The sequence below is a fragment of the Dicentrarchus labrax genome, unplaced genomic scaffold (assembly GCF_905237075.1).
Source record: "Dicentrarchus labrax unplaced genomic scaffold, dlabrax2021, whole genome shotgun sequence".
Lineage (NCBI taxonomy): Eukaryota > Metazoa > Chordata > Actinopteri > Moronidae > Dicentrarchus > Dicentrarchus labrax.
The window spans coordinates 31,957,035-31,973,420 of record NW_026136721.1 but is presented as its reverse complement, the minus strand read 5'-3'; the positions used below and the strand labels follow the sequence as shown (position 1 = coordinate 31,973,420).

The 16,386-nt window shown below is 40.2% G+C and overlaps 2 protein-coding genes across 5 annotated transcripts; one reads left to right on the top strand and one right to left on the bottom strand.

Annotated features, from left to right (window-relative positions):
- The first annotated feature begins 2,933 nt into the window (after positions 1 to 2,933).
- LOC127355070 (intercellular adhesion molecule 4-like) lies at positions 2,934 to 9,348 on the top strand. The gene is made up of 7 exons (XM_051385549.1): positions 2,934 to 3,200; positions 4,713 to 4,899; positions 5,160 to 5,235; positions 7,090 to 7,228; positions 7,321 to 7,653; positions 8,369 to 8,599; positions 8,853 to 9,348. Exons 1-7 carry the CDS (start codon positions 3,152 to 3,154, stop codon positions 8,918 to 8,920), a joined length of 1,083 nt encoding a protein of 360 aa, XP_051241509.1. The 5' UTR covers positions 2,934 to 3,151; the 3' UTR covers positions 8,921 to 9,348.
- Positions 9,349 to 9,533: 185 nt separating this feature from the next.
- LOC127355068 (ubinuclein-1-like) lies at positions 9,534 to 16,386 on the bottom strand. 4 transcript variants are annotated; one of them, XM_051385545.1, is made up of 14 exons: positions 16,141 to 16,386; positions 15,210 to 15,314; positions 14,996 to 15,094; positions 14,451 to 14,585; positions 14,184 to 14,275; positions 13,562 to 14,093; positions 13,333 to 13,403; positions 12,483 to 12,612; positions 12,283 to 12,407; positions 11,799 to 11,912; positions 11,521 to 11,664; positions 11,363 to 11,413; positions 10,586 to 11,248; positions 9,534 to 9,916 (listed from the first exon to the last, which is right to left on the bottom strand). In XM_051385545.1, the coding sequence occupies exons 1-13, from the start codon at positions 16,369 to 16,371 to the stop codon at positions 10,612 to 10,614; spliced, it is 2,466 nt and encodes an 821-aa protein (XP_051241505.1). In that variant the 5' UTR covers positions 16,372 to 16,386; the 3' UTR covers positions 9,534 to 9,916; positions 10,586 to 10,611. The 4 variants fall into 4 exon arrangements, with proteins under 4 accessions (XP_051241505.1, XP_051241506.1, XP_051241507.1 ...); XM_051385546.1 differs by having other exon boundaries at positions 12,283 to 12,404; XM_051385547.1 differs by having other exon boundaries at positions 12,483 to 12,531.

The window sequence follows — 16,386 nt, the reverse complement described above, 5'->3', positions numbered from 1 at the left end:
GCTGATAGGAAGGAGTGGGCAGGTAGCTGAAGAGAAGGTGATGACCCTGAGGCATGGGGAAAAAAACAAGGTTAAGTTTGTCTGCACAAACAGGGAAAAAAGTATCTTAAAGTGGATGGAGAACCGGGGTTTATATACTGCAGGGCTGATGGCTGGCAGATATTTGAGCAGTCAGACAGATGAGCAGGTAATCAGGGATAGTGGGAGGAGTACACACACACACACAGACAGGGACACCAGGGAAGAGAAAACTCTAGAAACCACTGACCATAACACCCACAAGAGTTTTAAAAAGTCACAATCTGACCAGCAGGGTTCCAGATATCCTTACTTTTAGTCTCTAGTATGGATCAAGCTACAAAAATAGTAACACATCTACAGCTGAAGCATTATTTCTGGAAATATTGATCATAATAGTCAAAATAACTAATAGCAATGCACACTGATAATGCACATACACATGGCTTTAACTGAATCAGCATAGCATATCCTCTACAGCCAAAGTTAACCCCATCAATATAGAGGCCCTTATATTTTTTATATGGCCGCTCTGAGCGGGGGAGGAAGCTACTCTGTTATCTACTTTAAATGTGTTTGCCAGAAAATAACAAACCACATGGGACTGAAAACGTCACTCTTCTGGCGGTGCAGTTAATACATTAGTAGGATGAACTATTTAAACGGACTAAATACATCTGAAAACGACTCCACAGCAGGAAGAACGACCCAGTACCCACTGCACTGTGCCAGCAAGCTTCCGCTTTTTCTTTTTTTTACTGTCAATTAACCCCAGTAAATCTATGTGAAGTGCGGAACCAGCGCAGCAGCAGAGGGACAAATAGCACAATCCAAAAGCACAGGAGCACTATAATCCATAAAGCACTTACCGTGTCGCCCCCCCCAGCAAATAAACACACCGTCCGACAATGCGCAGAAAATGGCGCAAACGATTACTTTCGGTTATAACCAGTGCAACAGGAAGTAGAGGCAGCAGCAGAGGTAACTTTAGTACTGAAGTTCAACTGGTGAGACCGTTTCACCCCAAATAAATGAACAATAAATACATGTTTAAACTCTATTCTCGCTGATAGGCCTGTAGCTATTCTGCCCCCAGTATAAAATCTGTTGTAGCAGTCGTAGAGACATTTATTATTTCTCATTTCTCAGATATAAGAACATAACCAGCATACTATGTGTCATAATGTACCACCAGTATTGTCGCCCTCACTTCATATTAGATTTCCAAACAAATTATGCATGACAAATGCTTCAGTTAAAATCTTTAATAGATATAAGACAAAGAAATACAGAAAGAAGATATTAAAACACATACATATATTTGAAAAAAATATAATAAAGACTTGGAGAACAATTGAATATCTAATGCCACCTTTATTTCTATTCAATGCTTTACTAATGTGCCACAATAATGTAATGTTATTGAGTTCAAATAACTTCATTTAGGTAATTTTCCAAGCAGAAAAAAATTATATATGGTGACGTTTCAATGGCTCATTAATATCTCTCTAGATTCGCCCCCGTTTCCATCCTAATACAAAGGAGATTAAATTGAATTTACTTCATGGCTCTCATCTAATCGGAAAAAAAAATAAAAATAGATCTCAAAATAATAAGCAGTAAATAAAACCAAAACTATCTGCATGGCTTGTTACTACTATAAAACAAACAAAACTGTTTTCTTGACAGAAAATAGCTAATTAGTTTTTACCAGAGCTTTTCAGCCACATTTTCACTGTTGTCTTCAGTGGATGGAGTTTGCTCAGTTGTCTTCAAAATAAACTGGACTCTCAGGAAAAATGTTGTAATTTGAGGAAACTGACCCTTAAATAGAAATGGTGGCCACATAACAACAATAATAATCATGAGCTTTCTTTAGAAAACACATTCCCAACAAAGAGTGCTTTGGCGTGCCTGGGAAACACTAAATTAAAATCAGTCCTTCAATACCACAATTTAAAAACACTCATTTAAAATGCTACTTAAAGGACCACACTGGTGCATTTAGTAGCATCTAGCGGTGTAGTTGCTGATTGCGTTGGCAGAAATGGAATATAACACCCATAAGTATGTTTTCATGAGTTTATAATAAACTGAAAAACAGAAAAATTGTCTTTTCATTAGCTTAGGATGAGCCGTTTTTATCTACAGAGAGAGCGGATCCCCTTCAGTGTCCGCCATGTTGCACCACTACCCCCCAGAATAATTAGTTTGGTGTTGCCCGATACTGTTCAGGGATTATTGTAATATTAACACATGAAAGCTTCCAGACTACCAACCAAACTGTCTGTTTTAGGCCTAGAAGTCCAAGAATAAATATAGAAATACATCTTCATATTAATTTGATAACTGGCCACTGAGTAAAGCTTTTAGCAGTGGTTTCCAACTGGGGTCAGGACCACCACTAGGGGTCGCCAAAGCTTCACGTGGGGGTCGCAAAGCCTTCTTGATTTCAAGGTTTGCTAAAAAACTTATATACACAGTAGGCCTATATTTCAGCATTTGGTTCACTTCTGTGAAGAAATGTGAAGTAAATTGTCTCATAGAACAATGGACAAGAAAATACTGAATTTGTAAAAAATGGAAAAATATGGAGATATGTGGTTTTAACAGCAACAGCAGAGCAACAATACATCATTTCTTTTAGGAAAACAGTGGAACTTGAACTGAGAAAACAAAACAAAAGATTGGAATTTGAAAAGAGCTGCTACATTGATTATAACATCATCTTTCACTCTTTTGTTTACAGCTACTGTGTGTAACTGCTCACCCACACTCACACACACAATGCACACTCATTTTTACCCTCTGGGCTGCAGCACTACTTTGCATTATTCTTGACCCTCCCTTCCTTCCTCTCTTGATATACCAACAGAGAACGCCCATGGTGGGTTTCAGAGGCCAAAGCAAAGGAATCGCCTGATCATCAGCTTCAGACACACACACACACACACACACACACACAAAAAGAACATACATACACACCCACGTTCCCATAAAAACCTGAAGTACCCTGTGTTTTTCTCAGAAGTCTCAGGCCGTGTCCCTGCCAGCATCACACAGCCAGTAACTGGTGTTTGGGAGAGACGTCATATCGGCAGTCAATATTCTGAGGCAGGGAAAGTGAAGAAGGATGTGTGCATCTGCGTGGCCAATCACACTTCTGCTGTTGTTCGGCTTAGGTGAGTGAAATGACAGCTAAATGAATGAGACAAAGCGTCGTAACAAACCTGCTCAGTGTGGAAACAGCGAGAGCAGATAGAGCAGATGATACAAGCTGGAAATTTAAATGAGTAAACTTTCTCTTGGCTTATGAATGTTACAGTCATTTCTGCTGGGATGTACTTGCGATACCATGTCACAGGTTTTGAATGTCAGAGAGGTGTGAGGAGATCAAGCAAATAGTCATTTTTAGGGGAATAAAAAGGTAACTAAAGGTAAGGTTACAAGGTAAAAACAAAAAGCACAGATTAAAGCAGGGATCTAGGAGTTATATGTTAAATTGAGTTTGTAAAGCTCCTTGAGGGAAATTAGTGACTTGGGTTTCTGGGCATTGTAAATAAAAATGACTGAAATCTGAAAAACTGTGGGGCTGTAACATGTTTTTTCTTCTTTTTCACCAAATCATCTTGTGATTTCTGAGATTTATTTCAGAAACCCTGTGAGGTGGAGGTATTGCCCCCCCTCATTAGGAACCACAGGTAGAAAAAAAAGAGAACTGCATCTCTATGAGGGCATTAAATCAGCAGTACATGGACACAGTGTGTGTCGTACCTGATGAATGACAATACTAGCAGTGGTGCAACTGACACTTCATACTTCAAATCCAATGTTTTTCAGATTGTGCAGATTGTAGAGTTTACTCAATTTTTCTGACATTCAAGAAAAAATAGATATCATCCAATCATGACAGATTCATTTAGATTTTTGACTCTGATTAAGCTCAGGCATTACCTGGCAGTTGCCTTATTTCACTCATTTTGCATACTGATACGTGGGAAACATAACTATACATTTTGAAAGCCAGAATGCTGACACACCAGTGAGCCACTGTGAGTGAGATCGTCTGATAGGCAGCAGAACAACCTCTGGAGTCATTGGAACAATGGTCATAGAAAAGAGGAGCGAGGTCTTTGACTTGGGCAGGGTGTCCTTCCTTCCTCAAAGGAACACACTGGGTGTATTCAGTGTGCGATGAAACAATGGTTCACAATAGATCAGCTAAAAAGAGTATTATTTCACGAGATGGCAAAATTCAATTGACCCTTTCCCTTGTTATGTAAAGACTCACATGTTCATACAGCTTACAGCACACATAAAGATAAACAAACGAAGAGATACATAATTTATATTCTGTACTACTCACTGCAGATACTGCTACTACATATTCCTATGTGCATTTGGCTCAGCTCTAATAGGGCAAAAATCCTTAAATCTTGTATTTTAGGTTCTAGTGTGTATAGTGTTTATTTATATATAAGATTTAAGAGAATAAGATTATCATTATGAAATGTTGATGAATTCTTTGAGAAAAATAACCCTTATCTGTTGTGACTGTGTATTGCTGTAGTTAAACTTTAATTCACAATGATTTGGAGAGTCTTTAATATCTATTAACTTAAATGTTTACATAATTAAGTGTCTTATTGTGTCTTTCTTCCTCTACCACTCCCTGATCTCTCCTGTGACTTCAGCTACCTCATCTCCAGTTTCCACACCTGCTCCACCTCTTCCAGTGCAAATTTTACCTCCCTCTCCCTCTCCAACAATTCTCCCGTCTCCACCTTCTCCTCCTCTCAGTGTCCTAGCCCACTTTTCTGGAGAGTCAGAAAAAGAAGCCAGCTGCCGTCTGATGATATCACCCTCCACTCTGGTGGTCAGGTATGTCAGGAATAGCTGGGGATTATTTTAGGGTAGTACGGTAGCTCAAAGATCCAAATAACATTTTCTCATAAATCTTTCTTCCCCATTTAAAGGAAAAGATAAACTTATTTTTCTCTAAGTGGAGGAAATTTACACTGTAGAGAAAATGAGGTGTAGTGTATGGACTAAAAGAAATGGCACATATTGTAAATTTTTCCTTTTTTGTATGTTTCTGTGTAAATTAGTGATAACTAATTGTGTAAACTCTCCTGTCACAGGTTTGGAGATCCATTCACAGCTAACTGCTCTGCACAAAGCATTAATTATGGTGGTCTCGGTTGGGAAATCTCCCTGGTAGGAAATCAATCATCTCTATATGACTTGAAAGCCCTATTAGCTTAAAAAGTAACTTAACAACCAGTGATCTTATTCACCCATAAATCTCTTTACTTGGGGCAGAAACTCACTCCCAAGCTATAGAGCAGAGATATTATCCTAAAGTCACCATGACTGTACTCTCCACTTCAGCACCGCCTTGACATTCTGTCCATTAAAGTGCCATTGTCGCCTTAATGAGTAACAGTTTCCCAACCCTAGTGAAGCCCAACCCCACAGAGAATGTGCTGGACTTCTTGCCCAGAACACAGACCCAGCTCTCATCACAAGGACAAGATGGCAATTAATAATGGCCCCAACACCCCTTACTTCTGTGGCAGCCCCCATGAGATATCCAGGAGGAAATGGCTGTAAACTGGATGGGCAAACTACTATGACCCTTCCAGTATTCCTGCAAGAGTAAAAAGGCTGGTCCACTATTCCACAACCAGAATAATATCTGCATTATTAGTTCTGTATCCGTGGCTCGACAGTTGGCCCAGAGCCTCATCTCCAGCATGCTGGCACAGGCTTACCCCTGGAGGGTGAGCAGTGTGACAGTCCAATCATTTCAGAGCACCACCAACCCCACCAGTCCACAATTACTGTCCCTGATTCCCTGAGCTCCACACAGCATTGAAGATTGAACACAGCCCAGCAATATCCAGAGCCTTCAGCACCTCAGGGTGAATCTCATTCAGCCCTACATGAGACGACCTAACTAACCTCTACCAGGGAAATGGTTAAGGTTTCCAAGTCATTCAACTCACCTTCTACCATCCACCTTCACAGAGAGGATATTGGTCAGGTTCAGTTACTCAGTATCCCCAGTCAAGGTCAGCTATTCTCCAGCCCTTCTGTAAACAGACTGGTGAAGACCTCGCTTTCCCTTCCTTGATTGCCTAACGGTTTTCCAGAGCCAACTGGAAGTCCTTTTCCATGGCTTTCCCAAAATCTTCATCTATTTGCTTTCATGATCACAGAAGCTGCAGTCCTTCTGGCCTCATGACACCTCTCTGCTGCTTCAGGAGTCCCTTGGGCTGACTAGGTCCAAAATGATTCCCTCTTCAGCTGGAAGGCCTACTTCACCCTGGTGCCCACCAGCAGGTTGTTTGATTGCTGCTGATTGGAGGGTCTGATGATCTTCAGGCCACAAGTTGATGCCACTTCCAAATGGAAGCTTCAAATAAGGCACTTGGATTCCATGTTCCCAGACTCCTCCAGGATACAGAAAAAAAAACCCCTCTGGAGATGGGAGTTGTGGACAGGGGCCTCAGTCTGACATTCCTAGTTCACCTTCACTACATATTTGAGTTTACGTGGCCTTTGTGGGAGCCTCCCAAGCCAATTCCAACATCCAGTTCACCACCACATGGTCATCAGTTTACGGCTCCTTTCCCCTCTTCACCAAAATCTCTAAGACCTATGGTCACAGATAAAATAATACAGCAACAAAGCTGATCATACACCTTTAATCTATGGTCTTCTTGTGCTAGGTACACTTGTCTGTTGTTGACCATTAATTACATTCATTTCAAGCTGATATCAGGTCATTTCTCCCAATTATGACATTTTTTCCCAAGCCCAAGGTGGTGCGCTCTCCAGGACCACACCCAGATACTCTGAACACTCACTCAGATATAAAACGATGCTGACAGAACTGAACATTATAGGCTTTACTAAGCTTAAAGTAGTTTATGCTTTATTGTAGGGCTACTCTATTGGATTACATTGAGCTAATAAAATAATACCAGCCAGACAGTAACATTCAATTATAGTCACCATTCAAACTGAATCTTAATTGCTCTGATTTGTGACCTTATGCAACTCTAGGAGACTTCTGGACTCAGTCAGGATAATTTTGTCATCTTGACTGTGGACAACATGACTAAGTGGAGCATCACGGCTACATGCTATGCACTAACTAATGAGGGAGGGTCGTGCGACATTAAGCTTCCTCTAATAGTCTACAGTGAGTTAATATTTGTGTGTTTGTCTGTTAGAAAATGCATCAAGTGCATCAAGCCTTTTCTATGTGGTTTATCTGTTGATCTGTCTCCACAGAGCCTCCAGATAATGTGTCCATCAGCTTGATTAATCACACTGGACCGATGTATGAGGGCCGTCAGTACACTCTGCAGTGTACGGTACAGGGCGTTGCTCCTGTTGGAAACCTCATTGTGACCTTCTACAGAGGACAGACAATATTGGGTCAACTACAGTCCAACAACACTACGGAGAAGGAACCAGTGACAGAGATCTTCACTTTAAACATCACCCCCAGTAAAGAAGATAATGGAATCCAGTACTGGTGTGAAGCCAAGCTAGAACTGGGACCAGAAGGACCACAGCCCCCTCCAGTGTTGATGTCACAAAAACTCATTACTGTGGTCCTCTGTGAGTCAAACTGCTGATATTTGTTGTTACATTATCATTGTTACCTATAAGAATGTTTATTTTCCACCTCCGGCCTTTGTTCCTTTCCCGGACAGTCGGTGACAGAAGGGGTTGCCCTAATTCTTTCCCTTAGGGGACCAAAACAGAAACTTAATGGTAGGCCACTGGCCAAAAGCAGAAACAAAATAAAAATAATTAGTGATCCTACATATTTAAAGAGCATTTTTACCTCAAAACAACACAAACAGCAATTATGTATAATATGGCGGGCAAACTTTGGCTTCGGGCCCTACTCTGGGCAACCCTGCAGTATACTATAGTACTGAGTATTTATAGTATATAGGTTAGAGAATATTTTAGATCCAAGATGACACTGACAGAATGCAGGACTGAGAGAAAAAGATACTATTACAAATATACTACTTCAGCGCCTCAGACAGTGTCATGGATTAATCAATACACAGCACAGTTGGGCTACTCATATTTCATAGTTGGGGCCATAGCTTCGAACATGCACAAACATTAGTCAGAAAAAGGATCAATGAGTCAGGCAGAATATACCTAGTCAACTAAACAACCCATCTGACCCTGAACTCTTTCTCCTACTTTCTCCACTTTCTCTCACCCAATTCTTTAAGTAAAATATATCAACCTTTCTTTTTTTATCAACTGTCTTTTTCTCCTCTCCCTCACTCTGACTTATCTTTCCTCTCAGTTGGTCCACACCTCGTTTGTCCTACAAAACTGCTGGTGAGAGAGGGACAGAGCCTCAGCTGTGAAGTGAGAGGAAACCCTCAACCAGAAGTCTTATGGTTCAGAGATGGACAGGCAGTTGCCCTGCCCACTCACTCAAGCAGAAAAGATGCCGGGAAATACACAGCCGTCACAAAAGGACATCTTGGACTGAAAAACTTTACAGTGGACGTGGAGGTCCTTGCTGGCAGTGGTAGGTTTACATCATCTGCATTATTATAAAATGAATGTTGCATTTCCACAATTAATTTTAAACAAAATAAATCAGTGCGAGAATGATAGATGTAACCCTCGTTTTTATATTGATAACTTCTTATTACAAATGTTTAAAGCAGAGTATTCCTTCCTGAATGAAAGAAATTATGCTTTGTTCTGTTATTATTGATCTTGCATCCTGTATTGGTTGAATTATTTCATTTTCATTTCAATTTATTTTATCTTTCTAGGAACTGCAAACAGCTGTAACAGACACCTGTTGGCTTTCTTGCTCATTTATTTGATCAGCTGGCTGTAAAAACTCCTAAAAGAACCCAACGTGATATTCCCATGCTGTCTGGATGAACTGCTCCTGCTGTCAAAAAAAATGTTCATCGGGGTTGACTCGTTGCTTTGTGTCACTCTTCTTTTTCACATGGATCAGATTCACATCAATGTCTTTGAGAGTGTCTGTCCAGGTACATTTTCTTATGTTAATAAACTGATGTGTCAATGTAAATTTCATCTTCCAGACTGAATGCTGCTCAAGAAAGAAATTAATTCTATTTTTGCACAACTTAAAACAATCATAGGTCTTTGACTGCGTTTCCCCTCTTGTTTATTTTAAGATTATTTTAGTAACTGTCTGAATCATTTGCCGAACAATGTTGGTGTTTTTCCTGTGTTCAGCCTTCTTTCACAAAGGTTATGTTCTGTCTGCTGTAAATTAAAATGCTGTCCAACAACTATCGTTTCCTACAGCAGTACTTCTTGCTTTAGACTTTACAATTACAAAATATTGCCACAATGGACCTAATTCTTCAGCTTCCTGTTTTTTTTCCCTTACACTTGTTCTTGAAAAAGGTTCTAAGAAAAGTCTACACTAGATAAAACTATTAAGCTAAAAAAACAAATGGCTACACACACACGCAAACTATTATTTATTTATTAATTCAAAGTAAATCATTTACATTTCAAACACATGTCAGAGTTAAAGAGTCATTATCACAGATGACTGAGTAGATGTCAAGATTTTATCAGAAACAGATAAGGTGGATGTTAATTTGTCTGCTCATTGGTAAAAGTGCCACTTCTCCTTTCATGGGCCAAACCCATTAGTATTACTCCCTTTAGTTTCTTTCCATCTCAGATGATATACTCATACAAACAAGTAAAAATGACAAAAAGTACACATCTTCATCTGAGTCTCACAGCTTTTGGCTGTAGACAAAAAGTTAGATAATTAGTATCCTCACTGCTGTGTTTGTTAGAATTCCATCATGTGTCCAGTCCGTTCCAAGGAAACTGCTCCCATCTAGAAAGAAAATAAATGGATAAAAGACAGCATACAGCAGTGTTATTGGAATAAAAGCTAATTGCAATCTACAAGGTATCTTGCAGCACTTGATATTATATATTAGTACATTAGGAAGACATAAGGTCACCAAATACGGATGTTATATTCTTTACTAAATAATGTGCAACTAAAAAACATTCAAAGTCAAACATTTAAATCTGAGTTGTATTTGGGCAAAAATAGTATTGCTGCTTGCTTTGGTTGTGTCATTGTTAGATTACAAAAACGTGAAACACTGAAATATATTGAATAGTTTGACAAAATATTAATACAAGATCCTCTGACTAGCTTTTGCCTGAACTTTCAACCACATTTCATAATCTTTACCAGAAGATGTAGTTCGTTCAGGTGATGGAAAGTTAGTAAGAACCTTAAGTTAAGGTCATTTTGTCACACTGAGGTTGTGGAGTTTGAAAGACGTGGGTATTTAACAGGAAGATTCAGATTCAAGCTATTTGCTGAGTAAAAGTCAGGGCATCTGCTGCTTTGTTGATTCATTCATTGTTTGAATCTGTCTCTTGTGAGTCACCAAACTTTATGAGTCCAATACTAAATCACAACACTTTTAAACATTCTGCCAATCTCAGTAAATAACTCAAAGTTTTAACACAAATAAATAAAACCTACTGTGTGTAAATCTGCATTGGGTGTTCTCATTGTATAGTAATGTCAGCATCATCAGAGATGATCTGGACTTTGCCAGCATCCATGTGTCTGGCAAAGTCTCCAATCTGCAGCAGCTGGGGCAAAACAACCTGACACACCCCGCTTACTGGGAAACCCACTGGGCTGGACTGAGGAGGAGGAGGAGGAAGGGGAGGACTTTTGGTGTCCGCCCCAAAGCTCCAGTGCTGAACTGAATGTTTGTATTTTGCAACAGCTGCTGCTAGGAGCTCCTGGGAAACTGAGAGAGGTTGCTCCCGAGCCAGCGCTTGATCAGCAAGGAGATCCAGAAGCGTATGAGTAGGAGTAGATGTGGCGTTGACCAGAGGCTCGTCTGACTCTGCAGGTGTAGAGAAACCACCATCTACTGCCACCCCTGCCCCTGCTCCTGCCCTGGCCCCTGCTGCTGCTATTACTGCTGCTGCTGCTGCTTTACCCTCCACCTTTTTCAATACAGCAACTTCCTTCTTCACAGCACCCAGTGACATAGAATTGGAGATATTCGAGGCCGCAATAAAGACACAGTCTTCGTCTTCGTCTGGAGATGGCTGGAGAATGCTGCAGTTATCTGATGCAGGACCATTAATAGATGGCTTCTGCTTCTTCTCAGGCCTGGCCTTCTTTACTCTGAGTGCACATGTCAGACATCAAGTGAGATAGTAATTGGACATCTTTGTTTTACTTTTCATAACATATGTTGGGAGCTTTTCACAGCATCTGGAAATTGTGTATTGTACTCACGGTAATGATGTAAAGAGGCTTAAAATGTTCCTGCTCTCCCTTAAGAGCACCCTGAAACATGTTGAAAAAGTGCATGTCTGCATATAAAAATCTGGTAAAGAAATATGAAAATCGTGATTTTATGACTGAAGGTATGAATGTGCACCAGTGTCACATACCTAGACTGCATCCATCCTTTTGGCCAAAGCGGTTTGACCTCGTTGTCCAACAAGGTCTTAAGGTACTCCTCCATCGCCTCGCTCCCTTTCCTTTCCTTTTTATATTTCTCCATTTTCACTCTTAATACATGACACAAGCAACCCCTGGATGAGAGAAAATAGGATTTGTTACACAGTAAGTAAAAATTGTATAATGTCCCCGTTTTCACAGACAGAAGCCTCATTCATTAAAAAGGTGAGAGTGAGTGACATTTCGAATGATCTTCAGCATATCTGACCTGATCTCCTCGTTCCATTTGAACAACTTCTTAGGACCTCCTTTTTTCCCACCTTTTTCCTCCACATCTTCAACATTCATCTTCTGTTTGCCTTCTTTCTCCTCCTCCATTGCTCTGATTGACATTGCCAGTTCAAGATGGGAGAGAGAAGAATATATTTCCAGTGAACCCAAACCCTACTAAAAAGAGGCACACCTCATGTATACAGCAATCTTCGGATATTAGCTGTTTATGTAACTTATACTTAAAAACACAGACTTCAGGATTACAATGTCACCTTTTGCTGATCCTCTGTTGGTGTATGTTCCCGTTATGTAGAGTGTGTTCATTATCAGAGCAATAGCATTCTGACATTTTAATCAAATTAAATCTTTGGAAAACAAATTGTCCATTGTTTAAGTAATCAAACAGTACAAATTAAAAACCAGTAACTAAACTGATCCCTTTTCCAAACTCAGCCTTGAATATACACTCATGAACTTACTTTGAAGTCTTGACTTGTTCGTATAGTTTGCAGTTTTCATGGAAACAAGCGATCTGCTCGGGCATAGCTTTGCCGATGGCCTCCTTAAGTTTGTGCATGGGGTCTTCCACATCAGGGGGTTCCTGCTTGTCAGTGTCAAATTCAAGAATGAAAATCAAGCCATGCTGAACATAAAACTTAAATATTAAAAACCCACTCACCATGTGTGTGAGTAACAGTTTCTTCACACGTTTGAGGAGTGTATCTCTGCTGCAGGGCAGGAAAGATGACAGGTGTGTGTACACCTTGGAGCGCAACTGGCCACCCTGTTCCCGACACTGCAACTCAATACTGGATAAAGACACCGTGACAGCAGAACTACACACTTAAGAAAGGACTAGTGTGTAGGATTTAGTGGCATCTAGCAGTGTAGGTGCAGATAGCAACTTCCTTGCTTCACTCTGCCCTTCCAATCATAAAGGACAAACTAATGTGGCCATGAAATGTGTAAAAAACTGAAAGCACTATTTAGAGACGTTGTTTGGTTTGTTAGTTCCGGGCTACTGTAGAAACAGTAATCACAGGACTGGTGACTAGTACACATCATCTGCAACTGTGCAGCAACTCAGGATTTCAATTTGTCCATCAACTAAACCTGACCAGTCTGAGCAGTCAAAATGTTTCATGTTTATGACTTGAATCTAGACAAATGTGACCTGAACCTGCTCTGTCGAATTTTTTAAACACTAGTTGCACAACTGTGAGTGAAGTCACTGTTTTGTTTGTATTGCATGCATGGGCACAAGAATGCACGAGCATGTGGCAATAAACAGTCCTGCCAAAAGGTTTCATGCCAGTTCCACTAAACTGACAGCTGGCGGTGGTAATGTGCCATGAAACCTCGCAATATGCCATAAAAAGTAGGACAGAAGAAGTCTGAAAGCTAGCAGACATGGATGTAAGCAATGCAGGATTTAAAATAAATAGTTAAGGGTTTAAAAAAGGCTTTCACTGTGCTCCTGGCTAAAGACAATAGTTGCCACATTGTGTCTTGGTTGTTGGATAACTCACTCTAGCAGGATTGAGTTGATTTCTGGAGTGAAGAACTTGAGTTTTGACTCTCCCTCTGAGAACTTGGCAGCCTGAAAAGATAATGTGATATTTTTTTATTATAAAGAGACAGATATGTGTACATAACCTCAGCTGTGCATCCACCATGTGCTTGCCCATTTACAACTGATGCTTTAGTCTGTCACCATCTTCACTTCAGCAAGTGTTCAAATAACAAATTTAACCTTACCACTATGAGTTTCTGAATACTGTTTTCCAGTCCTGGAGGAAGTCCCTCTGGCAGTGGGATTTGTTCTGAATGAGGCTTCGGCTGCAAGTTAGTCTTTGCATTTGGAAGTTGTGCTAGAGTCTGATCATCTGTTTTGGGTTGGAAAAACTGTGTCTCTGTGGCCAGTTGAGGAACCAATTTTGGTGATGAGGTTCCCTCACTGACATCTAATAAAGAGTCCAAATCAATATCAAAATCCACTGTGTTGGCTGCTTGGATGAGAGCGTGGTCATTGGTTGATCCAATTAAACTGAGGAGAGGGTCAGTCAGTCCTGAGCCGCCGCCCCCGGCTGCGTCCGCAGGGCACAGAGGGATCGTGGTTGCACCCATGATTGCTGGTATCTTCTGGTTTTCTTTCATCACCTTCTGTCGTTCCTTCTCCTTCTCTCTTTGAAACTTTTTCAACATGCTGGTGACGCTGAGTGTGCCACCAGCCTTTTTCTTCTTTTTCTTCTTCATCATCTCGTCATCCGGTGCAATTTCAGACAAAGTGCTACAAGATAAACATATTACACTTGTGAGAAATGTTCCATCATCTAACTGGCTCCAAACAAGAGGTAAAAATTGCTTTGCTCAGCCTCACCTCGACTTAGGATCCTCATTGCTTTTCATCTCTCCACCTTCTTTGCACGGCTTCTTCTTTGGCTTATCCTGTGCACCATTGAGTTTACGTTTCTAAAAATGTTTCAAGTTATGTTTTATCAGATATGTTTTAGAAGTCATTAAAAACTTTAGAGAAACACAACACTGTTGCAAAGTTTGCACAGCTTAGGCTGATGGAAAAACATTGAAATCAGTTCTGAGAACTTCCATTACAATGCTTAGCATGCTTCTTAGAGTCACAACTTACTTTTGAAGGCTCAAGTGTTTTCTCCTCTGTAGTGAGGTCCTCCGTGTCAGAAGCCTGGCGGAACTGCAGCACGCCCGAATTTACATAGAAGCCTCCAAATTTGGTTGTGAGGGAGGCCGGGACAAATTCATCATACTATAGAGGCAAGGCAGGAATAGATTTTATCAAATTAGAAAAATATTCAAATCAGCAACAGAAAAGGTAGAGACAGACTGATGGGCCTCTAAATGTCAAAACTGGGAACAGAAGTTAAGGGAAACATAAACCGAGTGTGTTTCTACAGTAGCCCAGGAGGGACAAACCAAACACTGGCTCTAGACAGGTGCATTCACTCGTTTTACAGCCACTGTAGTTTCTCCTTTGTGCTTGGAAGGGAAGGTCTGAAACGATGCAACTGCAACCCTAAGATGCCACTAAATCCTACACACTAAACCTTTAATCTAACAACTACAGTACAAACCTACGGTGTCTTTGTGCAACACAGCAGGTCTTCAAAGATGCTGATAGAATAGAAATACAAACAGTGTGACTGAACACCGACTCACAGCCTCAGAGTTGTCAATGAAAGAATCCTCTTCATCATAACCGTACCCGATATCAATCAAGTCCTGAATACGGTCCTTCTTTTTCTTTGGTTTGCCACCCTGCAACGAGAGGATGCAAAATATTGTTGTGGCATTTGCATGTGACAATATTTAGATGTTCGATTGTACTCTTTGAAGTAAAACATTTCATAAATACGTACAAAAATCTACTCACATATTTTTCCTCCAACGCCTTTGCGAGAGCAGCTGCCTCGTCGTTCTCCCTCTTGTCTTCCTCTTCAAACCTGCTCAGTGGAACTTCAACTTTCGTGTGGTTGATCTAAAAGAAAAGTCTCAAACTAATCAAACATTTTATACATCAAATGAAAACATGTGTCCAGTAGTCACACATTTAGATGAAGAGGTTCATGAATTTCTCTTTTAATACCCTCCTATCTCAGTTTGGACTCACTGTGGATCCCAGCATGCACAAAAACATATCTATCACTGATTCCGAGTCAAGTCTAGTGTATGTTTTTATGTTGTTTGTGAGTTTTGTAATCAAAAACTATTATTATTATTATTATTATTATTATTATTATTATTGCTATTACTACTATAATAAAAAGGTGTCTGGTTGAAACCTACACAAACTCTTCACAGAAAAGAAAGGCTATTTGGTCATTTGCATTTAAAACTGGTAAAAAAAAAATTAAGATGAAGACTAAAACTTTAATTTGGAAACTTGGATTAGTGTTTATTCTAAAAATGTAAACAGTTAAATAAATGGTCAACTTTAGTCAAAGAAATCTTAAAAATATGGCATGGATACTGTAGTAAATAGTAGGAAAGCCTGATAGTTTAAATTTAATCACAAAAAATAATAATAATAATGATAAATCTTCTTAAAATGTCCAATTCAAAGTTTTCATTATGATAAGTCATGATATTGATGTGTGACATGCAACATAATAAGGTGGAGAAAAACAAGTGTCTTTAAGAACTTTAACAAATGATTCAAAAAAACACAACATATATAAATAAACATAAAAACTGTTTCTATACGAACATAAAGACATGTGGGGTAATAGGATGCTCTCTGGTGCAACACCAGCAGAATATCAAGATTCAAGTTTCCTCTGCAGACTTTCAACATAAAATCCCACCTTGTTGTCAACGAGTTGACTGTAGCTGAACTCGGGAAAGCTTCGTTCATCAGGCTCAAATAATGTGAGCACCAGTCGGACCGAGCCTGGGTCAGCGGGTCGGTCCGGACGGGTCTCCTTCACCTGCTGCGGGACACCTGACGGAGGCCTCTGGGCCGCAGCCGGTTCGTCAGAGGAGGCAGGTACATCGTAGGACAAAGTGGTCAACTGAACTCTCCGAGATTCAGCCATCACAACTCGGGACAC